The sequence below is a fragment of the Papilio machaon genome, chromosome 1 (assembly GCF_912999745.1).
Source record: "Papilio machaon chromosome 1, ilPapMach1.1, whole genome shotgun sequence".
Classification (NCBI taxonomy): Eukaryota; Metazoa; Arthropoda; class Insecta; order Lepidoptera; family Papilionidae; genus Papilio; species Papilio machaon.
Genome location: NC_059986.1, coordinates 411,117 through 437,392, shown reverse-complemented (window position 1 = coordinate 437,392; position 26,276 = coordinate 411,117). Strand labels below are relative to the sequence as shown.

General features: G+C 36.7%; 2 protein-coding genes across 2 annotated transcripts in view; one reads left to right on the top strand and one right to left on the bottom strand.

Moving 5' to 3' along the window:
- Positions 1-26,276, bottom strand: part of LOC106712746 (laminin subunit alpha-1) — a 97,509-nt gene that overhangs the window by 57,201 nt on the left and 14,032 nt on the right. Inside the window, exons 2-18 of the mRNA XM_045679803.1 lie at positions 16,820-17,015; positions 16,434-16,599; positions 4,717-4,980; positions 4,143-4,310; positions 3,873-4,061; positions 3,673-3,778; positions 3,272-3,474; positions 2,984-3,124; positions 2,734-2,841; positions 2,488-2,650; positions 2,184-2,374; positions 1,875-2,070; positions 1,706-1,794; positions 1,476-1,615; positions 1,250-1,397; positions 972-1,128; positions 734-895 (exon numbers count right to left, since the gene is read on the bottom strand). Of these exons, the coding sequence (XP_045535759.1) occupies positions 734-895; positions 972-1,128; positions 1,250-1,397; positions 1,476-1,615; positions 1,706-1,794; positions 1,875-2,070; positions 2,184-2,374; positions 2,488-2,650; positions 2,734-2,841; positions 2,984-3,124; positions 3,272-3,474; positions 3,673-3,778; positions 3,873-4,061; positions 4,143-4,310; positions 4,717-4,980; positions 16,434-16,599; positions 16,820-17,015 (2,787 nt within the window). The remainder of the gene's footprint in view (positions 1-733; positions 896-971; positions 1,129-1,249; positions 1,398-1,475; positions 1,616-1,705; positions 1,795-1,874; positions 2,071-2,183; positions 2,375-2,487; positions 2,651-2,733; positions 2,842-2,983; positions 3,125-3,271; positions 3,475-3,672; positions 3,779-3,872; positions 4,062-4,142; positions 4,311-4,716; positions 4,981-16,433; positions 16,600-16,819; positions 17,016-26,276) is intronic.
- On the top strand, positions 7,889-9,422 carry LOC106712747. The gene is made up of 2 exons (XM_045679273.1): positions 7,889-8,165; positions 8,923-9,422. Exons 1-2 carry the CDS (start codon positions 7,960-7,962, stop codon positions 9,098-9,100), a joined length of 384 nt encoding a protein of 127 aa, XP_045535229.1. The 5' UTR covers positions 7,889-7,959; the 3' UTR covers positions 9,101-9,422.

The following is a 26,276-nucleotide window of genomic DNA, read 5'->3' as shown; positions in this document are numbered from 1 at the left end:
CACCTGACGTCATAACTCACGTTGCACTGTCACTCACGATGACACAAACTTATAAAAATACATATTTGATGTCGACACAACACAATAGTTTCAAGTAGTCTTCGTCATGGAACATTATCTGTATACGTAATTTTTATATACTAAATATGAAAGAGTTTAAAATTAAACCACAAGGTGATCTAGATGTAAGCTAGTTAAACCTCTTCTACTTAAGTAAAGATATACAAATAATTATTATGCAAAGAATTATTACTGTTTTGTGTTACGTCCAAACACCTATGAGGTAATGTTAAACAAACAAAACGATATAAGGTAAGTAATAACGTAGGTCCCCGGGCGGCACAACGAGGTGGGTCCGCAATCGGCAGGCTCGTACACAGCCCAGCTATCCCGCATATTACGTAAATTGCAAGATCGAGAGTACCTCATGGAATTCCCTCACAGCCGTGGGTGATGTGTGATATATATAAAGTGGGGAAAGAAAGATATTACTACTAGTATGTAATTCGAACGTTCCTGTGAACTTTTCTGAAGGATAAGCATAGTTTTTAGAAATCGTATTAGTTTCTTAAACCAATTAAAGTGACGTGCAGTCTAGAATTTTTAATCAAGTTTTGGTACTATAATTAATTTTTTGCTGGTACGTACGTCTTAAGAAAAGTTTAAAGAATTATATCTGAAAAAAAAGTGTATCAAGAAACCTGTGATAAAATGAGACATGCAGTTGACTCACCGAGGCAGCCGGTCTCGCTGAGCGCGTAGTGCGCGGGCAGGCAGGTGTCACAGTGTGGTGGTGCGGCGCCTGCCGCGCACGCGCACTCCCCGGAGTGAGGCTCGCAAGCCGCCGACAGCGCTGCCAGTCCACAGCGGCACGCCGGGCAACCCGCCACAATATCTGACGTACAAAGGGATATATATTACTTATTTGTAGACGTTCACAAACGTTAGGAAGCTTGATGCATGAATCTTACCGCCGTGCATATGGGCGCACTCATCGCAGGCACGTCCCGTCCAACCAGGCGCGCATGCGCAGCGGCCGGTACGCACATCGCACGCGGCTGATAGTGCGCCGCGCCCGCACGCGCACGGTACGCACTGCTCTCCTTCACCGCCAAACCAGTAGCCTTCCTATGACAACACAATGTTATAAGGACTATTGTTGATATTACGTAAGTTTGAGGTGAATTATGTACACTTTGTTTTTAGAATTCTTGTTCTTTGAGTTACTTAACTTCATGTAAAAACTCACCTGACACTGATCGCAGCGCGCGCCCTCCGTGTGCGGCGGGCATACGAGGCAGCGACCGGTGTCAGCGCGGCACGGCGCTCCACCGCACTCGCACGCGCGGCACGTCCCGCCCGGCGTCGTCGGCGAGCCCCAGTATCCCACGTCGCAACTAATAATATTGTAGCATGTTATAACTGCACGTGAACATTATAAACTTACATACTTATGTACATATGTTAACACTCACAGTTCACAATGGTCTCCAGTATATCCATCAGGGCATTGCGTGCATACAAAGTCGTCGCCTTCGGCGGACGCCAGTGCGCAGTTGGGGCTGAAGTTGTTGGAGGGCAGGTACAGCGGACACGCGCACGGTTTGCACGCGCCCTGTTACATTCAATTATATCAATTGTTTCTTTAATATCTATTTCAAGATAGAGATTTCTTGAATTACGTATAATAACGATTGATTCATACCTGAACAGGGTTGCCGTAGTGTCCAGGCAAACATCGCTCACAATGCAGTCCTGTAGTGTTATGCTGGCACTGTCCGCAAGGTCCATCCACTTTAAACGAAAAAAATCATAATTTCCGATGTAACTACAATATGAAATTTTTAGCAGCATCATTTTTCTGTTGTGCTTACCAGTGCGACACCCGGCGTGTCCGTTGCACGGGCAGGGCACGCACTCGAAGGCGGGGCGGGAACCGGGTGCGCGCCGGAGTCGTGCGTGCGTCCACGTGCAGAGTTCGCAGTGAGCGCCGGCGTAGCCCGGCGGGCACGCACATCGCTCGCGCACCCCACTCGCCGCACCACGCACTTCTACACCCTCCAGACGGATCTACCACACCAAGAAAAACATTGCAAAATATGATACTGTTATCGTGGTAAATAATATCAAAAGACCAAATTCAGATGAAATACCGTACTACACTATGCCTGCTGCGAGCTCACCTCGTCCTGGTCGTTGTGGAAGTGTGCTCGGATCATAAGAGCATGCACGTCGCTGAGCACATCGAGGAGGTCGGCGCGCTCGGCCGTGTCGCCCAACTCCGAGCGCCAGCTACCCTCCGTCAGCGCCGCTGCAAGGTCCAGCCGGCCCGGCTCCTCGTGGCTGCTGTTGCTGTACGTTAGTCTAGTGCCATCTGAAAGTTTAAAATTTGTAAGTACAAACTGACATCATTAAATACTCTATCTCTATCAGAACAATGTCGAAATCTTCTTCAATTCCTTTTTCAAATTCATAACAGTGGATTACCTGCAGAGACAAGTATGACATCGGGGCCCGTTGTAGGGCTTCCCCCGGTGTCTCCGCGCGCCACGCCCCAGAATATAGTAGCCCTGATATCTCCGCCATAAGTTGAAAGTTGCTCGCCGTTGAACGTATTCGTCAGCCAATAGTAATTCTCCCAACCTTCTATCTGAAAGTAGAAATTGAAAGTAAAAATTATTGTATAAACGATTTGGCAGTTGCAAGAATGTGTCTCACAAATCCGTTACTTACTTCATAAGTAATAAGAAATGGCTTCCCCTGTTCGTCGACTGAGGGTTCGTATGTTTCTTTAGCATCCAGGTCACTGATGAGCCAAGCGTCTCCCAGGGGCAGCACCATCTTTCCTCAAAAACATAAAAGACGTTTATTAAATTTAATTAATTGACAAACATATTTAGGTCATGTGGCTATCCAAAGAACTGATTTTTTTCAACTCCAAATGTTTTTATATTAAGATTTTTTATTTAAGGAGTGGGCTTACGTCCCGGCCAGGTTCCCTGTCGGCACCGCAGGTGTCGGCGACGTGCGAGCAGTAGCAGGGACGGCAGCCGGCCGACAGCGCCGCGCTCAGCCCATAGTGCCCCGGCGCACACGTGTCGCACCTCTCACCTATCACGTTCGCCTGGAAAACGTAATAAACAAGTAACAGACAAGAATTATGAACTAAAGATTTAGCAACAATGATATCTATTAAGTTAACCCGCTCAAGCGGTAAAGTGTGCGTGAGCTTACAGAAGACTATTCATCAATTACCTATAAAAATACTTACTTTGCAGTTGCAAACTTCGTCACAGATCCGAGTGGAGTCGACGATGCCCCTGGGGTCGCACTTGCAGGCGGGCGTGGTCACCTCCGTCACACAACCGGGAAAGGTGGCCTCGGGATCTACGCAGGAGTCGCACTGTGCGCCCCTGTACCCCAGACGACACTTGCACACCGCATGGTGCTGCTTTTTGTCCCACTTGCAAGACCCTGGAAGAAAACGTAATACTTGATGTAATGTGGATATGTGATCGAAAAATGGTGCACACTTTTTATAATAAAGGGGGCAATAGCTGTACCATCGAGACGTACAACGAGATTGGGAAATGTAGTGAAAATTCTTAGGATAATTTGGTTAGGAATATATTAATACTAGTAAAAAAAATAAACAAAATATCCATATGTTACCGTCGGAGCCCTCCGGGTCGCACTCGCAGGGCACGCAGGGCCCGTCGGGCAACGCGCTGTAGTAGCCCTCCAAGCAGCGGTCACACAGCGGCCCAGCGCGGTTGTCCTGAACAAAGCGGTAGGTTAGATACAAGGAGTTAGGTTATATAACATTTTTCATTTTAATTTCACATGTTAAAAAAGTCATTTTAAACGTTAACCGTGCAATTAACGCAGAGTATAGCTCCGGTATCATCGTAGGAACAGTTGCCGCGCTGGCCGCACGAGCAGTCAGTGGCTGCGGGCTCGACGAGCATGTCGCACGACACGCTAGGCCGCCACGCACCGCCCGCGCAGCACCGTTCGCAGTGTACGCCGCACGCACCGTGTGAGCACACGCACTGCGCACCCTGAAGGACAAATCTTGATATAAAAGCAACAAATGTAGCAATTGCGATTGGCACCCTCTTTCGAAGAGAGTATTTAGTTACCTCAGTATCGACATTGCAGTGGTCGGCGTGTCCGTGGCAGAGGCAACGCGCGGCCAGGGTGAGCTCGCGCACCGTGTAGTACTGCTGGCGCGCGGGCCCGGCGTGCGCGGCTCGAAGCGATAGGCGCACGCGTCGTGCCGCCACGCCCTCGCCTATGCCCACGTGCATCTGTTGACACGAGAGAACAAAATTATAGAGGACGTTAATTTTTTAATTAACTGTTAATCAAATACATATCAAGTACTATACATATCAAATACATATTACTAGAAATTATGATAGAGGCGATATTCAGCGCCTGTCAAAAGAAATTAGCAAAAATGTGAATATTTAGTTTTATCACTATCAACAACTTTTTGGTCTCGAAATAATTATTAATATTTGAAACGATGAATAAAGATGGTTCACTTTAACTTAGGCCCTTACTGGGAAAATATATGAGATAACGACGTTAGATACAATCATGATAGGAGTTCGGGAAATCGTCGAACTGTTTGAATTAGTTATTCATAAAGTGCACTAAATTTTGAAGAGTACATCTGAAACAAGTTCTAAAACCGCTACTGTCCCATACTTCTCCGTTTTCCAGTGGTCTTGGACTGGCGAACTGCGTAGAGCATGTTGGTTTCTCCGACCTGCTCATCCTCTTAACCCCTCTGGCCTTTCTTCTCCTTCGCTCTGGTCTCAAATCCCACAGTCTCTTGCAGTGCTCCCGGTCTCCAAACGCCCGCACCATGTGCCATTCGTCGCCCTCTTCTGATGGTGAAATCTCTAAAGACCAGGCTAACGGTCTCGGCGATGGTCCGGACTTTACAATGACGTGTAAGAGCTCCATTTTCTGAAATTAGAAATTTAATTATAATTTAGTAAATAACAAATTAAAATAATCGTCAAGACCGCGTACTTCGTATAAATTCTGTTTACCTCAAAAATAGTATCTGAATAAGTAAAGTAAGTACACTTACTACCAGCAATATATGGTAACAAAGTCTATCAAAGTTGGCAAACAATGGATGATAAAATCAAAACTGTGTGTGTGGGCGATTTTACTGTTCAGCAATAAAACAAAAATTTAAATTCAAAAGAATATTCAACGTTTAAAATATACTATACGTCTTTATAAAATAGACAAAAAGACATTTCATTTGTTTCTTGTTTTCGTTTTAAATACGATTTATAAACACTTATTTCATCGAAAAACATCCGAACATCCGAAGGTAAATAAACAAAGTCGTTCGAGGCATTATTAAAAGAGTGGAGTTAAAATATTATACTCTAATTAATATATTTAAAATATTTAAAGCAGTTTAAAAGTTCTACAAACTAAACTTCAAAAGGCATGAAAGTTTAAATGACCTCCAAAGTTCCTGTATGTGGCATGCTCTAAGTGAGATGTTTTGTGTCAGTGTGTGATGACAGCTACTAGATCTGTTGCTTTAATGACTGCAGCAGATGCGTCGGCAAATAGCGCCGCACTACACACTGCATTGCATCTAACATCCGCCTAGTGATGTGCTCGTATCACAAATATTGTGGTCCTTTTCTCAGAACTATTATTATAATGATTTTAGTACTGAAGGAATGGATTCCAATAAAACGTACACTTACACGTACACATTAAAACATTTTAATTAATATATCATATTCAAATGGAAACATTCATGAAAACTTGTACTTGACGAGCTCACACGCTTATTTATTCATTGTTATTGCTAAAGCTTATATTTTCAACGTTACCCAAAGTTTCGTTGTTTACGTATAAGATGACCAATTGAATAAAGTATTTTCAGCTCATATTGGTCCCTAACCAACTCAGAGTGACTAGGCTGACCAACCACACTGACCCACTGCAGGTTACACAACTTCACATATATCTTTGAATTTCTTCGCCAATGTGTGATTGCACCACGATGTTTTCTTTCACAGTAACAACGTCGCAAAAAAGTCGTATTGATTTCGATTCGGTCCGGTCAAGCGTTTGACAAATGTGCCACCGACGTTATGTAATGTACATCACTAGAGCTGTACTTCGTGTGCTTCCTATTATCACTATTAAGCTGAGTGGCGGCGCTGCGTACAGCGTCTGTGCACTGTGGGAACAACGAAAGATCGGAACTAATCGGTCTTTCGAAACTTTTGTTGAGTTTCAATCGACACATACGACATGATAACTCTGATATTAAAGTTCAATGCTATATGTATATTTTTCAGTTTAGTATTTACCCAAAATATAGGTATTTTACGCAATCCATCCCTCTTTTTTTTATGCCTACCTCTACCGTTGTACCCGTCCACATTCATAATTAAAGTTCTCCTCAGCACACGCGATTCTACCTTCCTTATAGCATATGCCGGCAAATAATATCATAGAAAAACTTGGTGAGTAATTTTTGGTCTCGTATTAAGTAAATTTATATGTTTTTTATTTATTGCTGATAAGATTCTTATTGAATAAGGAAAGTGTAAATAGCTGATAATTGAATTAGTTGTAACAACAAATTCAATATACTATATACGTACGTACGTACGTACTAAAAGTTCTATAGTATCACTATACTGTAGAACTTTGCTCCTTGATTAAATATTAATCACAAATCAGATTACAGTTAATATTAATAAAGTTAAAAATTCATCTTGAAGATACGTCGGAAAAGATAAGCGTTTACAACATAAATGAGTTTCGTTAACGAGTTTGTATATGTCAAGTCAATTGAACATTTAAAAGTTAACAGATTATTAAAAATGAAATATTATGTTAATTAAGGGAAGATGTCCACTTATGTTTCGTTTACGAGACAGAGGGAGCCACAGGAGCGCCTTTTATGGGCCCACTAATGAGGCAGCGGCGCGGGCGCGCGAGGCACGCGGCTGCCTCCAGTTTTTCCCATTCCTCCGACCTTGTTATCTCGGCACAGATTCGGACATTCTATCAGCGTCTTTCTGCGTATTTCGACGTTTTGTCGTCTGTGCATTTGAAAGTTCGTGTTACGATTTCAACATAAAGTTTGTGACATGTCGCGTAGAATATTAGAAGCTATTACGATACTCGACTAAACGGTTGTTATTTATGTTGCATTATTTAAATAGCATGTGAAATTGTATATGAAAGTTTATTACTATCAAATTGCATTAGTCATCGTTATCAGGATGACTCAGTACCGTGTCATAACCCAAACGACAACATAAAAAAAAGTTTATCTTTGATTTTATCTATTGATTGTTATAGAGTCATGAATAAAATAAAAAATTTGATAAAAGTGAAATGCAGAACTCTAACATTCGTCTCTAAGTAATAACTAAATATAAAAGCTATTCAGTAACTATGGACTTTTTAATAAACGACTTAATTTAGTCTAAGTTCAAAGTCAGAAATATTTTTTACGTAAGCTGCCGGAGCATATTGAAACAAACAATTAAGCTATGTAGCAGCTTTCTATTGTACATTGTTTAGCACAAAATAGTTCTCGTACAGATAGAGTCATGTTAACTTCTGAATTTAACTGTCTTTATCGATGGAGTATTTCGTTTTTTTATGGATGGAGTAAAAATAATTTAATTAATTCACCTGATATTTCGTAAAATTTGTACTAAATGCAATCTTTATTTTCCTTGTCTTAGGTTATAATACATAAACAACGGCTATATTTAAAAATAAAACAAAAACGACCCATTTATCCCACCGTACATATCGGAAGCCTACGTCGTTATCTCACTGATAACGATTAGAGCCGCTCAATATAACTAGTTTTCAGTCACACTTCATACGTGTACGGATACCGTACCCGTTGTCATGTGAGACAGTGAGTCATATATCAATATGTCAAAAACTTCGATCACCAACCCGGAGACGAGTCTACAAGATGTGAGGGTTCATGTCATAGGACAATCGCAAGACTCTACACGTTACGAGAAAAAGGGAACCCCCAAAGTGTCAAGGGGCAGTGACTTTGTTTATGTGAATTCTGCTTACGTGGGCAGTGTCAGTAGTATTAATGATGTACGTGGTGCCGAACCGCCTACCAGGTGGGTTACTTTAAAATTAATAAAAATATATGTTTTACTATTGCAGTGTTTAATAATGTTTGTTAAATGTTCTATACCGTGTAATACTCTGTGTATATCAGCGTGGTTGAATAAAGCTTGGTTAATCTTTACTCATAGTAGACTTAAGCATTTTGGTAGGCACGTGACTACGTTTAATTTCTCTGTGTGTTAGTTTGTTTTACCTAAGCTGATATAAAATATGAAATACAAATGAATTATTGATGTTAAATTGTTTTAAGATGTTTCCGCAACTTGCATATCATTTAATATTCTTTTAAGAAGTGTATGAGGTGTTAGTTTGCGAGGTGATAGATGCTTGATTTAAAAGAAACAGTTCGGATTTCTGTTAGCGGCCATATTTTTTTGTTTCCATTGATTTGTTTGCAAGCCGATAAGATAGGCAAGGCTACAGGAGTGCCAACATTATATCGATCAAACGCCAGCCGATGACAGATTAAATGGATAAGCTTCAATGAAATTTTACAATTACGTTATATTTTAAATAAAAAGGCGTTAATAAACCAAATATCACAACACTGGTAGATTGCTCTTTGTAGAATTTTATAGAAGACTGTTCAACTGTCTTTTTAAAAAAAGACTCATAAAACAATTCTTTTTTTGGTTAAGGTCACATTAGTTTTAACAATTACAATAAGCATATTTTGTATGTGTTAAGTATAAATTATATGAAGAATACTTTAGGAGAACTAAGCATGTCTCGACGTACTTCTTTCAGTGTGATCCGGGAGCAATACTGGACTTGTTCAAAATGGACATTCGCGCAGAGGGTAATGGCGATCGCAGTTGCCGTCCTGACGGGCGCTGTCATCGGGCTTGCATTGACAGTTGCGCTGAAGAAAGGTGAAACCGACAACATTCCCGGATTATTCAGTACTAATCTAGCACTCGATTGAGGACTTAATCTACCTTAAAATAGAATCATACCGGAGCACGATCAACCGCTGTTAAAAAAAGATTATGTTCATAAAAACCTTTTTTATTAGCTTTACAATTCGGCTAACGACAGCTCCAACCAATAGCTGCAGTTCAATGTGAATGGTGAGAATTGTGCTTTTTTTTTGCGTTTGTCAGATATGGAAAATGCAGTAAAATGGAGCCACACCTATCTGTCATTCGCAATGGTCTGTCAGTCGGACATTGCGTCTGACACGCAGCCTAATTTTAGTCCACGTTCCCTTCCCACCCTTTTCTTAAAAGGAAAGGATGGGAAGGTGGAGTGGATTTGACGGAGGAAAGAAGATATATCGTCTTTCTGTGCGTCCCTTCCTCTGTCGATTAAAGATAGGCAAGGCATCTGCAATTGCGGATGTCTATGGGCAGCGGTCGCTTCGCTGTTTAGGCGGACTCAGGTGACCGCTTGCTCGTTTGCCACCTTATGATATATTAAAAAAAAAGCCTAACTTATTGTTATTGATATCAAGACTGTTCCATATTCGATTGTATACAATTTTTTAATAGATAAGGTTAATTAAATCAATTTCAAGAAAATATCTAATACATACATAGATTATAATGATAATAATTTATAATTATATTAAATCGACTACCATTATTCCGATAGTCGTATCGGTGAATGGACTGATAGCGAAGATCTTTGACCAACATCTTAAGAAGCTCTCGCTAAACAGTTGGATTAAGGGCCTGATACAAAAGGCAGTTATTTTAGGAACCGCGCGCATAGTTAGGAGGTTCCTGTCTGTTGCCCTCAACACTGGTTGCTTGAGTCATGGGATTCCGCAGCCGGTGGTATACTATTTTTTATTTTATAAAATGTATTATATAGATAATAAGGTAATAAATGAATATGATTATGCTATAATTACTTGATAGAGAAGTTATGTGTTGGTATGTTTCGTGATAGACCTTACTGACAGACTTTTCATAGATTTTTTAATTTCTAACCTATGGCCGAGAAGTCACCGCGGCTAAATAGTGCGGGATGACTCCAGAAGCATTTGTGTGAAATCTATGAACAATAAACAAACTAATTATACACATTCTACTCGATGCTTTATCTTCAATATGCCTCGCTTTGTTTAAGATCATTTATTGCACTTGTAAAGTTTATATGCTTTTATAAATAAACTGTGTTCGTATAAATAGAATGTTTACATACTTATTAATGTTAAAAACATTTAACCGTTCGCTTTCATTGCCTATAAGTTTGTACAAGAACACTGTTCTTACTCTTTCAATCTTTCGGTTGAAAAAACTAAGGAAACCAACCTTAAAAACACACTTCAAAGAGTTTATATTTAAATATTAATAAGATGTTGTTATATTTAAAGGCAAATCTTCGATAATATTATCCATTGGTTGTAAAATTTCTTATCAGTTGAAGGCATATGTTACTATCATATGTTTGATTGTATATTTCTGCTCGGATAATACTTGTCGAATTTCCAAAATTTCAAGATAAAAAATAATCTTACATTACCTACTCATGTGTCAATCGAAGTCTCTCGAATGGCGTACAAATTAATAATGTAATTTTTAAATAGTTATTTTTATGCACATCATGTTTTTTTTTTTCGTGATTTTTTTCATATATTGTAAATAGTAAAATTTAGAATAGTATTACTTTAAGGGACTGATTTAAATTAAAATTTAATTTTTAAACAAAACTGAATAATTTTTTTTTTTGTTTTTATGACCATTTACAATTTCTAGTGTAGAGACGGAACCTTAAGAATGAAACTTGAAAATGATAATCAAACATCCAGTCATCAAAAATTATCAATTAAGATCGATCTGAAGTTTATTTTAACTACTGTGTATAGAACGAATACTGTTGTTTTAGATCTCTAGAGCAATCTTTAGCAAACACTAGTCGTGCCTTATAAAAATACTTTCTTTTATAACTAAGCAGATCGTATTTGAACCTGTTCTGACAACTTTGGAATTTTTATGCGCTCTCTGTTATCTTATCATCGACGTCATTCTGATAAATTAATTTTACATTAAATATTGTTATTAAAAAATTAAACCACGATCTATGTCACCTGAAAGTAATAAAGTAATGGATGTTTAGTATACAAGTATATAAACTACTCCTGCAGGATAAACTGATGGTTTGGTCAAAGTTATAGGAGTGTACTTGATAAGGGCTGCACTGGAGCAAACATCGTGATGATCAATAAGAGAGCCCTTAGTCACTAGCACATCTTTATCTGTCTTTAAAAAAATGAGTTTTTTTAACTGTGTGACTACTGAGTATATGTCTGTAGTGTTCGTTAATCCTTAAACAAATATAATATCAAATAAAAATTTAAAGTAATGTACATTTAATGATCGACTATTATTGATAAAAGATAAGTGTATTCCGAGAACACTATCTTGTTTTTAAGGTAACGTTGTAAAGAAAATACATTTTATAAAAACTTACCAACCACCGGTTTTATTGTAAATTTCGAATTTCCGATTAATATAAAATAGATTTCAAATAAAATGTATTGATCCAATTAAGCTTTAATAGCCTCCCAGCGGAAATTGGATTAAGTTATAAACATACGTTACCATCCGGATATTATGAATGTAATTACTATAGAAACGGATTACAAGATTGGACATTGCGAGATCGTATTTCTGATGGTCGAGAGTTCGAACGTTGTTTTGAGTTGTAAGATTTGAAATCCTTTGTAGAAAGCAACAATTCGGAACTTGATAATATCATCAATACATAGTATAAAACAAAGTCGCTTTCGCTGTATGTCCGTATGTATGCTTAGATCTTTAAAACTACGCAACGGATTTTGACGCGGTTTTTTTTAATAGATAGAGTGATTCTTAAGGAAGGTTTGTATGTATAATAAATGCATAATATAGTAGAGAAACACTGATAAATTTAAAGGTTTCTAATGTGAACGCTGTGAACGTTGTGTATAAGGACATTCTGTAGTAGGTATATTTTGCATTGCACCCGTGCGAAGCCGGGGCGGGTCGCTAGTTGTTGATAAATTATTAAAGTTGCGTACGAAAATCTTTCAATGAATACAAAAAAATGTATTAATCTCAGACTTACTGAGATTATTAAAACAAGAAAGAATCATAATAGTTCCTGCATTATTAATTCGCCTATGAAAAGTTATGGTAAAAATTGAATCATATATCTTAATAAAATTTAAAGAAGTACGTATTAATAAATATAACTATATATTAAAGAGGAATAGGATGATGAGACCTGGCGCCGGAGACACCATCCATCATCACCTTATCTGGAATTGATCAGATAAAACCGCGCCTCCTCCCAACGACCTTCCGCACCTCTCATACTAAACTAACAAAAACTATACAAAATCGTAATTAATAACTACGTTACTTTTGTAATATAAAATAAAAATGCCAAATACCAAACCAAAACGCCAAAGTCATCCTTCGATTTCGCTTAATTTCGATACAAAATTAGTTTATCGCTAGTACCTACGGAAGCATCGTAATTACCAATTTTACGCCTCGATCACTGCTCGTTTATTAGAGCATTCAACCATGAGCGTATGCACAGAACAGAGCATGCGACAAATTCTTTGTTAATTTGTCGCAACGGTGACAGTTTCCACCACCACGCCGGACCGACCGCCATTCATTATCACGATAAGTGACCATCCCAGGTAACCTTTACGATACCACTCTTGTTAAAACTATGCCGGATAAAATAAACGGAAGTACATTCACTGTAGTAATTGTTTTATAATATAATTTATTATTTTTAAATAAATTCAAGAAAAATAAAAGCAACTGCTTTTATTTTTCAATGAATTGTGAAAAAAATGTTTCCATGTACATTTTTTTTTCATGTTAAAGCAACAAACTATTTGTGTAATTTTTAGCTAACAATAGTATTATTCTTGCATACTGCGAATTACATACATTTTAATAATGCTATTAATGCACTTTTGTTCTTGATGATACACTGTCACATTTATGAAATGCTTTACGACGCGAACGAGTCCAGGGCAAGTGCGATAATTTAAATAACTGAGACATGTAGCACGCGATTGTACTCTTTAAACTTTCACGCGTCGGCATTTGCAGTTGTTTTTCGTAGCGATCAAGTTTCGCGGCTGTTGGAAGGCGGAAAGTGGACGATGATTGATATAGCATTGGCGAAGGAATCCGCAGCAGAGATAAGTATCACGTCATAAATCTGTAACTTACGGCGTAATATGTTGTAACATGAGTGTGTTAGGTTTTACCGACATAAAACTATTTTGAGAAGTCATGGTAATTCAGTACAGCTTAAGTATTTTATGTTTTTAAAATGTTTAAATGTTTCTCTTAATCTAACTGAATTCAAAATTGTGTGTCATCCTAAGCAATATTTAATAGTATCCTGAAAATTAAAGATCTGTATGGTCACCGTACAACGATGATTCACGTAGCGCCCCACGGCCGATTACGGCGTCCGCTGACGATGTAACGTAGATCAGTATCGAGAGCCCATTATCCCGATACGCGGCTATTTGCCCCCATTGTTCGCCCCACCCGACCCACAAGCGACTCTATTGTTACACAACGATTCAGAATTCATTGAGTTTTGTGGCAATTTGAAGTGTTTTATTTATTGCTGCTCTTGTAGGCCATTATGTACTTTGTCGTTTTTAAACTTGTGGGTTATACAAAAACTAAATGTTGTTTTTGAGTTCTAAAGTCATTGAGGACCGGTCTTTCAGTCAGACCAAATATTAAATGCTGCCCATCTGTCAATAGGTATTGGACAAATATAAACGTTATTTACGTCATAAACAGCAAACTACTCTTCAAATTGGGTGTTTCAGTTTCGAATTCATAGAAGAAAGGGCAGATAAATTTGTATTGGACCGATTTATAGGTTAGCCGATCGGCCCAATGAGAAACACCCTGTAAATGTAGTTAAATTGGAAATTAGTCTGCCCTAATGTAGGTTCACGTGAAAGATATGTGACTTAAATAAAACAAGACTGGTACTTTTAAAATAGGAAGCAGATGAACGAGTATTATGTACTTGTTTTTTTAACCGACTTCAAAAAGGAGGTGTTTTTCAATTCGTCTGTTTGTTTCTTTTGGTCCTTCGTAATTTTTCGAATATGTGGCTAGTTTACATGGTTTAACAAAGTCCAGTGTATTCATTAAACAATTTTATCCTAGTCACGCGACGCCTGAACAGACATAGGGATAATTTATGAATAGAGCTGGCGCGGCGCGCAGGCCATTCCGCAGTGACGGGTGGTCGTGCATGCGTCCTAATTTATTGAACATCCCTTGCCCCTTATCGACACGGTTAAGTGGTCGAGCTACTTTTTCATACTTTTATCATATTTTTTCTTAAACATTCTCAGCGTACTTTGTTAAATAAAATATCGGATTCGATCATATCTTATCTTGAATCGTCGTTTTGTTATTTCGTGCGGCGACCATTGTACCACAAGAAAAATAACTTATTGTAACCATAATGAGTACATGGATAAGACAAATTATAGTTCACTTTTTTAAGTAAACATAAGTATATCTTTAGACAATTAATATACTACTAAATATATCTGACTTTGTTTTCTTTGTACTTAGTATTGTAACATTTCTATCATTAACTAAATATTTTGTTAAGAAAAATACAACATCATAGAATAAATTTCAATTAATAAATAAAAGATTCAGTATAATATTAACAACAGTTCAAAATTCAAACTAAAATGTTACAAATTAAAATGTCCTACTATTCAGTACATAAAGCATGGTCACGCTAGTCGGCGCAAGCGCTACGGCTGTTTTCGATTTATGAGTAAGATAAAGGGAGTCAATACCGCTTGACCTGTGCTATCCGCCTAATAGCTCCCCGCGTACACTGCAATGTATTACCGAGCTCTGCCAAGACAAGGCGCCAGGCTCTACGTGATCTTACCTAGAGAACAATGGTCTAAATCTCGTAATATTCTGTATATCTCGTCATATTTTAAAGAGGAATCGGCGTCTGCATTAGATCTGTACATTTGTAATTAAATCAAAGAAACATAGACTATCTCTTTATACACCGATTGCGTCTATCTGCGGTTGGGTTGAAGACATTTTCTTCTGTTTGAGATGTTAAGAGGTGAATAACTGATTAAAGGAAAGACATCTTATCATTTAAAGAGGTAAGCATGTGACGATTCAAGTTAATCTTTGCAAATTTATAGTAATTTTTCAGACGCCATTTATGAATAGCTGTCACTGTATTATTTATTTTAGTTTCGCTTCGTTCGAGTACAAATTAATATACTGAGTCTGTCTAGTGTTATTTATCTCTACGTTAATATTATTATTTCACGAAGCATATCTGTTGAGTGTCACTAAAACGATAATGTTAGTCCCAGGGCGCATAAACTTCAGTGATACTGTCATACAAACCTTAAACAGTACCAACATTTAGTTGTCAATTTATAAACCAACTACAGCAAAGATCGTTGCATTATGGATTAAGCTTTAATTTTAAGATTACATTAAGTTATAAATAATTGTTTTGGATAATGATATTGTTTCGTAAATCATCGTTTAGCAGTTAGCACAACATTAAATAAACGGTTACGTCTTCTTGAAACTTTTAAAATTAATATTCAAAGCACAGAATCAATGTTAGGGCTGTATTTATTTATGAAAGACACCTCTATCATCGCGGTAGCCTACATACCATACTCGTACCTAACAAGGAGGTGAAAACGCATAATCAATGCAAAATTTTAATTACTACTACTTACTATTGGAAGCTATAAATTACAAAGCTGTCTCTCAGCTCTAAAATTTTAATCTATAAGCATTTCGCCTGGGAGGTCTATCGCAAAAGTGAGAGGAAAGGTTAGCTTAACCTTTAACAAGCGAAATGTGAATTTTAATTATTATTGTTAATGCATTTTATAACCATTTCTATTAGCAATTTATTATACGATCTGAAAAGTAAAGAATTCATCTTATTAAACCGTAATCACTATATGTCAATGGTGAATAAAATATATTGTGGGAACGAAATTGTTTTCATCATCTGTGGAGATGTATAATTTATATTAGTTGAAGTAATTATGTCCATAAATCGTGTTTGTTGAAATATGATATGATAAATTAATGTAGACAAAATCATGCATGTTAAGAGCTAATTAATAAAATTGTTGCTTTGAACCAAAGTCATTTTCTCTCTCTCTCTGTTCTTGTCTCTGTTACGTTACTTCAAAAGGTACCTACCAGATTTTATGTATGTTTAAACAAATGTAAAGTAATTATTACAGCAGGCAATGTGGCAACGAGCTCGACATGGCTGAACTCCTGACCGCCAGCGTGCGTGGGGCTCTGCCACCATGTGGTGGGGTCTCCGTCTAACGCGAGCGCCGCCGGATGCCGTCGCGCTGATGACCCATCCACACCCTCGCAGACGTCGCACACCAAGCCTCGTCTGATAACATAATGAGAAGCAATTTTCAATAGAATAAAACTAAAAGAGAACGTTGAAAAATAACACAGAAAGAGTACGTACTGCAATTATTAGCAGATCATTTTTTATTAAAGAGTTAAATATCATAACTTATATTACAATATTTTTGAACACTTATTTGAGTGGTCGTAGGCTTGTATGTGACATTTATCGTCTCTATCACATTGTCGTTGCGACTTACTTTCCCGGTGTGTCCCGGCAGTAGTCCTCGGGTCCGTTGTCCCCGCAGGTGGCATTAGCGGCGACTACAGAGTACGCTGCGGCGTCGAGCGGTGCCGGCAGCAGCCCGCCTCTGCTTGCGACATCTGCGCCGCCTGAGCTCTCCGCTGACACCTCAGTTAATGTGGTGCTGCTAAGTCGGTCTAGTACGGCGCGACCTGGTGATATATTTAAATATTATTAATAGATTGCATGAGCTGACAAACATTAATCATTGTAGGCAGAAAACGCTACAAAAATAAATATCGTTTTTATCCTAAGCCTATTTTGTGCAAGGCGTAACTACCACTTGTAATTTAGCTTCGTGAAATCCTTTCTTGTAAATTTTGCTCCCATTGGCCGTTATTTTCTGGTATAGTTTGGTCTAATATTTTATGAATCGAAACCCTTTTATCATTCAAGTTTCCCTTTTATACATATATCAAAAAGAATTACAATATAAAACAACCATTTTTTAAGATAAAAATAAGGTGTTAACTACTAAGGTGTGTATTTTATGTCTTGAACTTTGTATCAAGTTATCGCTATGTTATTAAGATTTTGACACCTCTTAAGATAGAGTTACTTATTACCGGCGTTGTCATGGCAACGCGTTAATTAAGAAATCTTGTAACGCCGTATTTATTACATGGAACTTTTAATATGAATGGCTTTATGTGTACATACAAACTTTAGTAAACATAATTATCATCTGTATGTTAATGTTTGTATGAAAGACAACATTTTTGCATTGCTTACAACTGTATAGAAATTAAACCTGCACACGTCATTTACAGGTGATAGGCAAATGACTTTCAAATACTTCATATTCCACTTTAATAACAAATAGAGCCGAACATCAATACCAGGGATCCCCAAACTATTTTGGACAAGTGACCCCCTTTTCCAAAATGAACTGTTACCTCAGACCCCAATGGCCAAAATACCTCATTTTAAGATCAATTATTATTATTATTATTAATTCTGACTTAGGTCAATAGAAGACAGAGTGAGAATTAGCAATGCTTTAAGTTCAATATACGACCACTTTGGGAATCCCTAATCAAAACAATTGCAGTCGAGCTGCCAAACAAAAGCGTTAAGAGTGCATTATTGCATCACAGTTCAAACAAAATCGTTCTAATTTACGATAATAAAGGCTTATCGTAGGTTTCTAAGACCAAAATATCCATTTAAAACACATTGTTGTCTCTGTTTAGTTAAAGATAATGACAGGGATGACAAGACAGAGATTTTGGTTTCAAAAACCCACAGTAAATCTATGCAGACAGGTGAAAGGTTACAGATATAAGTCTCGTAGTGGACATATCTCTAACACAGCTGTATAATGTGGACATGTTATGGGATAATGTGATTGTCAATAAGCCGTGGTAAATTCTACGATGTTCAGTTAGGGACGTTTATTTCCTACCCGGTGAAATGTCTTTTGACACTTACGTTCGGTTGAAAACTTTTCAGAGCTACTTACATGATATATGCTAAATTATAGCTCTTTTGACCCGTTCAGACAGACTCCGGATAGCACATTTTCATTACAATTAATATAAACTTTTATTTGATTGAAACAAGATATATTTTAACTTTGCATGTATTTTTAAGAGCGTAACAAATTAATGCTTGTCAATCGTATAAAGCACAATTTTATTTGCATAAAAAATCTGCTTTGGACTCCGCCTCGGTCTGTGTGAACTAACCCTTATGGTTTAAATTTGCAGTATGTAATGGTAAAATGGTAATATGAATTCGATCCTAAGTGGTAAGCAAATTTAATTCGTTGACTGTAAATGTACGAGCTCATACAAGAGGTAATGTAAGCATTTGCATTTTATCAGTTAAATTCCCCTTTCCTACGCCTAAAATCAATTTTAACCTCAAAATGTGAACCCGGCGAATGTAGACACAGTCGTGTTCCTCGGCGGTGTTTATGAGCGTAATAAATTAAGACCTTAAAAGAACGGACCAACGACAAAAGGCAGACGATCAAAGACCAAGAATAAATCATTATTTCGTAACACTAGTTTGTTATTTCAACAGACGTTCACTGATACCGTTAAAACACAAAGTTTTACGTTACGTTAAAAACACTAAATTATAGGTAGTTCTATTACTAGTCTATAGTAACCACTTCAATCGTAAATGGATTCCTTTGTGATGTATTACAAAACAATAATCAGCATTCAAGCATTATAAATTCCCAGGCGTTCAGTATAAGTTGCAGCGACGATATGTGCAGGCGCAGTAAAGTGCCAGATGCTAGAGCGAGCGATAAAGGCCCGTTCAGACTGGCTGATAACTCATCAATATGATCGCTTGTGTGCTGCCCTTCGTCTATCGACGTCAATAAAGCAGATAGTTAACGGCCCAGCCTCTCGAGAGGTGCACATTGAACTTGAACATGTTACCCGCAAATCGTGTACTCCGCCCGTTTGTATTTAGGCAATTTATATTGTATATCTGTAATCATTGAATATTAACAAAGTAATCTTTGGGCGATTTATAAAGCTTATTTAAGGTTAGGCAAATTACAAACGGGCAGAGTACGTGATTTGCATGTGACAAATATACCAGGTACAGTCGTGTAGACATTTGTTATATGTTTGTATTCGACGATTACTTTATTAGATTAAATTAATGACACAGTTTAAAGTAATGATAGTCGTAATAATGACGTTTTATGTCAGACAAGATGGAAATGTACACTCACCTACACAATGCGCATTGATAAGTTTACTTTATAATATTTAATAATAATACATTAATCTATCTATATAGAAAGTCGTGTTAGTTACACTATTTATAACTCAAGAACGGCTGAATCGATTTGACTGAAAATTGGTGGGCAGGTAGCTTAGAACCAGGAAACGGACATAGGATAATTTTTACCCCGTTTTCTATTTTTCATTCCGCGCGGACGGAGTCGCGGGTAAAGCTAGTTTAATATAAGTAAGAAGTAAGATTAAATGTGCCAAAATGTATAAATAAGTGAATGGATTCTAATAAAATAAAAACACTAAGACTTCCGTAATTAAATATATTTCGAGTGTAACGTGTTTGGTATGAGCTGGGTTATATATTTGCCGAGATGAAGACGGTACAGGTCAGAACGAGCGTCGTATGCAAATGCGTGGCCCTTACCAACAGACACGTCAACGGTTCTCTACATTGTGGGAACATAAAATGGCAATAGCATCGTTGAATAGAAATGTTTTGAGGTTATTATCAGAGCGTATAAACCGTTGCCATGTCATAAATGTAAGCAATTGGATTTAAAAGTAAAAATCATCACTAAGAATACCCTTAAAGGTGATAGAAACAGTTTTACATGTTTTTTGACCGTGCTTTCATTTTCTAATAATTTAAGAGCTGATGTTACACTTCGTTAAAAGTCGTCTTGAATTACTTCCTCTCTTATGTGACATTTATGTATTCTGAAGGTAATTAAGAGTACCGAGTTCATTAAGCTTACCGTAAGTTTCCACTGCCGTTAAAACTGTACAAAATTAAATAGTCCTCTTCCAAATCCTATTTGAAAAAAAAGAGAGTAAAATACGCTTTAATAGATTTTACAGGAGTGTTAACCTACGGTTACAAAGTTCAACAATCTCACGTGCATTAAAACGGTGAAACTCAGATCGCGTGATAATTAATTTACTTGTTTTTTTACTTCTTTATTTCCAGCGTGACAATGTTAAACACGTTGAACACCGCGGCGGCGTGGGCTGAGCATAAGCAACGCGATATCTCGCCTCAAGTGCTAAATGAATCACGATCTTTCGTGTGGCCGTGGTCACCATGCGTGCTCTTGCATGCGACTGTACTCTCAAAGAATTAAATCTTCTTCCCATTTAAAATCAAAATCGAATATCGTACAATACATTGTGACAGTTATAATTTAAGACTACGTATGTTGCTACAACACGTTTTCGATTTAATTGCACTGTGAGTGTTAAATAACATTTATTTGAAATGGGTAGGAAATCAAAGTCCTCGTCTCTAAACACTGGACTATGAAATGTTCGTACAATGCAAGCACATTGATGTACAGTTATGACATAAAGTGTTGTCGGTACAAAGTCTATTACTTTTATTGAGACATACGTTAACAATAAATTGTTTTATTAGAATTAAAAATTCGTTTTATTACGTACTTGATGATACAGAAATAAAAATTGCATTTTATAAACAACAGATGTTCCATTTTCCCGAATCACGACAGAAGTTTTCAAGAATTGTCTAAATTTATCTTTTTCCACGTACTTATAACAGTTGTACGGTTTATTAAAAAAATAAGGTTTGTTTTTTTTATTATATGTCGCCTTTATAATGTACTATGTGGTATAACTAGGCTATAGAAGTTGATTTCTAAATGCAAAATTAATGTTCTAGGTAGAGTCCCTCCAAAGAATCATTCAACAGTGAATCAGATTTATAAATAAACACTTAAAATCGAGTGGAAAACAATTATTAATACTTCTCAAAGAACAACATGATAAGTTATCATTATTTTCTATGTCTGTGATGTTTTACGTCTAAATGGCGCCATATACCTACTTGAATGCGATTAATTCGTTGAAAACTCTTCATTACTTTTAACTCTGGCATATTTATAGACATTTAAAGAAGTTAAAAATAATGTTATTATAATTGCGCCTTTCTGGTTTAAAGAACCATCGTCTGGTTATTAGGCGATGTTTCTCTCGGTATGTTATAGTGGTGTTAAGGAGCGTCTAGACTAGATAAAAGAAACAAAAACGTTTGGATTTTTTAAACATTACTGTGTGCCTCTTAGCAACAAATCGAAAAAACACAACATGTAAATATATGACGAGGTGTATAAGAGAACACGAGAGTCACAGGCGACTGGGAACTCGGGTCAAAGACCAGTCGCGTCCAGTTCGCGTGACGCGGGACAGTTTGCGGTCGCGGACCACACGCAGTCGCGGTCTACTCGCACCTGACCAACGTGTTCACACTCACCGAGACTCTCTTTTCAGATTATTTTAAATACATTTATTTGACTAACTTTTTAAAGCAAAAAAAATGGAACTACTCAAGGTGCTGCCACAGCCGCAAAACGACAGAAGCTAATAAGACAATATTAGTAAAACTAGTCGACACTTGCTTGATTTTAATTAAAAACAAATCTTTCAACGCTTCTTTTTACCTTCTTACCGGAGTCTATCATCGGTAGAGCAACGAACATGTCAAGATTTTTTAAACATTGACCAAAAATAGCTCATGAAACGCGCAGCTTTTTAAAGCGGAACTGATCCTTGCACTACACTCAGGTAGCAAGGAGGTTTTTTTAAGGATATTTAATTGATTTTCTAACAATGCTATGGGTAATATCTGCAGCATTTAGTCAGCCAGTGTTTACCTTAGGATAGTAAATTACTAATCAAATTTATATAGAAAAATTCTGATACAAAAAATGGCGCATTTAAAATGGAACACGTCGTAAAACTTTTTACATATTTCCTTTGCAGAGAAGGATTTATTAATTATTAATTTGCGTGTTTTTCTACATATTAAAGTGTTGAACTTAACTCATTGTTAAATAATAAGGAAAATCTATAAATTCTAACAGATTTGGTTACAATGGGCAGGACAAGTAAACAAAATGTTAAAACAGTAGGCGAACACCTCAAACACACTCAAATGGAGGAAGCGGTGTACAACGTAAACATAGCCACTTATTTCAAACTTACGATTTTTATACACGAGGGCAGGATCATGACGCAGAGCAGTAAAGTACAGTATCCGTACTGTTCTATCTGAACGTTGTACGTTTAACCAATAGCAGTACTGTTCTATCCGTCCTACCTTCGTGTGAAAAAATGCATTAAGGAAGTGTTTACTGCCGATACTTAGGGGGTTCAATGTTATGTTTAAGTACTGTAGGTCAGAAGTATTTAACGATACTTGATATCCGATTATACGCTTTATAACAACGCAGCAAGAGCTATGTTACTTTTTATAAAGTCCAGTCAGATCTTGAGTATTTAAAACACGATATACTGTTTGAATAACATGTCGAAAGCAAATTGCTTTTCAGTAACAATGGTGTTCAAAGTAAACTATTTTAAAATGTTTGGTTTTCTAAATGGGATCTTAAATGAAAAGAACTTCAGATTACACTGCATGGTCAGGTTATATTGTCTGTGTTAATTACAAGACTGGACAAGTCTAAACAGAAATTCCATTACCCATAAATCATTTTTATAATAAAAAATATAAAATACAAAACTCATGGCACACGCCTAGTAATAAACAAACAGGCTTATTTATAGCGTATGTCAGGATAGGCAGCATCTAAAATGGAGGTTATTGAGTAAAAACAGATCCGTTTGAGATCCCGTGGGAGCGAGGAGTCTGCAGTCAGCCTATTAAGCTCATTAGCCACGCCCGAATATGGGCTTGCACCGTTTTTATGGTCCGCCTGAGATCGCTAGTGAGTTGATATTGCAACCATTCGATACATCGATTAAATCGCTCCCATTTCTTTTTACTTTACTTTTATAAATCCTTTCATTATAGATAATGGATGTCTCGTCGTTATATTATATGTTAAATGCCTATATACATTGATAGTAATTAATGTATAGCTTTTTTATAGCGTGCAAAAAGTATCGCAAGCGCTAATTATAAGGTCAATGTTAGACGAGTTAGATGCAGTAGAAGTTAACGTATTTATCTTGTATTCTTTTCAAGTTTGTAAGTACTGCAAATGATCCATCCAATAAGCTATACAACATTCTTCAAGTGCTTTGATTTTAATTACTACAATCTTGATAATAACAAAGTTTCATCGCTTGACTTAACATGAAACAGATTCTTCAAAATCAGCGTTTACATCTAAACGGAATCCAACCGTATCACAATGGATTACGGATTAGATTAGATTGAATGTACTCCATTCAAAATTGTATTCACTTTTGAAGACGATTTATGAACAATGTAATAAATCAATCCAATTTAAGGGCATTGAAGTCAATCCTGACTGGCAGAGGTTTATCTGTTGTCAGACGTATTGAACGATACTCTCATCATTATGAGGTTTTCCTATTATTCATACGTTTAAAGAACTAGACTGAAGAAATTTGTGTTTTCGTAAACATATCTAAACAAAATATTGGTAAACTTTTTCAATACAGGTCCTTGATCTCGAAAACCAAAACGACATTTGAACCCTGACTAAATAATTACAGCTGTGGTATGTTTTGTGTACAAATAAGTTTTTAAACCATTAATTTAAGATGAAATAAATATAACTACATCTTTCATTATTGTCGCGTGCCATTTGTTTTTCTATAGAAAATCCAGTTGGAAATGAGTCCATCATGACACACGTTGACAGTTTTTTCCAAGTGACACGACTTACCGTTGCCGCGCCCCATACGGCGAGGATCAACGGACCGGCCGTTATCCGCACAGATCTAATTCCATACTTGTCGTGTCTCCCTGTGGGAAGGGCTTATGGGATTACAACTGATGTCGCCTGCTCTACCTCACGCCTTTTTACACTTGTTACATTTATCAAGCTCTATATTAACTAACATATTATTTTTTAAATCAACATTGTCTCACTACAATCTATAGAATACTAGCTTTTACCCGCGACTCCGTCCGCGCGGAATAAAAAATAGAAAACGGGGTAAAATTATCCTATGTCCGTTTCCTGGTTCTAAGCTACCTGCCCACCAATTTTCAGTCAAATCGATTCAGCCGTTCTTGAGTTATAAGTGTCACTAACACGACTTTCTTTTATATATATAGACTAGCTTTTACCCGCGACTCCGTCCGCGCGGAATAAAAAAAAATAGAAAACGGGGTAAAAATGATCCTATGTCCGTTTCCTGGTTCTAAGCTACCTGCCCACCAATTTTCAGTCAAATCAATTCAGCCGTTCTTGAGTTATAAATAGTTTAACTAACACGACTTTCTTTTATATATATATATATATATATATATATATATATATATATATATATATATATATATATATAGATATAGATATAGATAGATTAATCCTCTGTCCGGACGGAAATAGGAAATGCCAGAATCTAGAACTTTCTAATAACAGAAAAATAAAGGTCGAGTTTTTACATAATTGCATATTTTAGTATTATAGTAGGGTTCGTGTGTCGTCTAACACTTTATATGAATCACGAAAGCCACTTATGAGTTCAGTTACAAGAAAAAAAAACACTACTTTATTAATACAATTATTTTAATCAAAAAGAACACTGTGATTTTATTATAAGAAACATCCAGAAAGACAAGAAAAAAAAAACCACCATTTCCTTTTAAGTGTCACCAAAAATCAAAGATTAAGTCCTGCTAAACACATACATGGACATAGATTAACTGTTGTACCGAGCGGGCATACGGCCGCGAGAGCTTCGAATGGGTCGGTTTGCTATAGTATACAAAATAAAATGGGAACCTTATCCATTCATAAACAACTTAAGTAAGAGTTAAATATAAAGCTTGTGCGGTAGATAATCTCAAGAATCGTCTTAAATGGTTTAACTATTTTGTTTAACCACACAAGTTGCTTGTATGTTCAATACACTGTGAAAGGATATTTAACTGGTCCTTTTAAAGCTACGTGAGTCAGTGGCGTCCTCTGGCGTCGCACAAAGCTGATTGAGTACATTGTTACGCCTCCGATTCCGACGCGCTTCACTAAAGATTAATCAGCTTTAACCTTGTTGTCTGGTATTATTACATATAACAACTCAATTTTAGTTCTAAGAATGAATTATTCGATTTATATCTTTGTGTAAGTGTTTTTAATGAGCTGTTAAGAGTAAAAATCTGAAACTTCTAAATCTGAAACATCTTGCTACTTATAAATACGAACATTGCAAATTGTTTGGGCACCATATCACGGATAAAAAATAATATTATGTAGGTTGATTTTATTTGCACTTTATTGGGAGTAAAGATAATAACCGTTACGGATTACGGTTACTGGCAACAAGACATTAATTGTGGATTTAATTTAATGGCATATTTACTTAAGTAACCGTTATCGACCAATTATCTTACAAACCGTTTAAAAATACTAAATACTTGAATACTTACATGGAATTATATTATTTACTTCTTGCTACTAAATAAATACAGAATTACTGTATAACCGTTGAATTCTATGGCCATAAGATAATAACATTATTGTTTAGAGTTATGGGAATGATTAATAACAAGGATGTTTCATAACCAGTTTATATTTCAGAGATGATAGATTACGTATTTTTCAGATAAGACTTTAATTCGTTCACATTTTAACAGCATATGGAGGAAAGATTTAATATGTTTATATCACAACGACGACATTAATGTCTTCATTTATTTAACATAGTCATAAACTATCATAGAAACAAGAGAAACAATAAACACAGCGGGTGTTTATT

Coding starts and splice junctions, on each gene's coding strand:
- LOC106712747 (XM_045679273.1), top strand. CDS start 7,960: ATGTCAAAAACTTCGATCACCAACCCGGAGACGAGTCTACAAGATGTG. Junction 8,166..8,922: donor GGTGCCGAACCGCCTACCAG/GTGGGTTACTTT, acceptor TACTTCTTTCAG/TGTGATCCGGGAGCAATACT.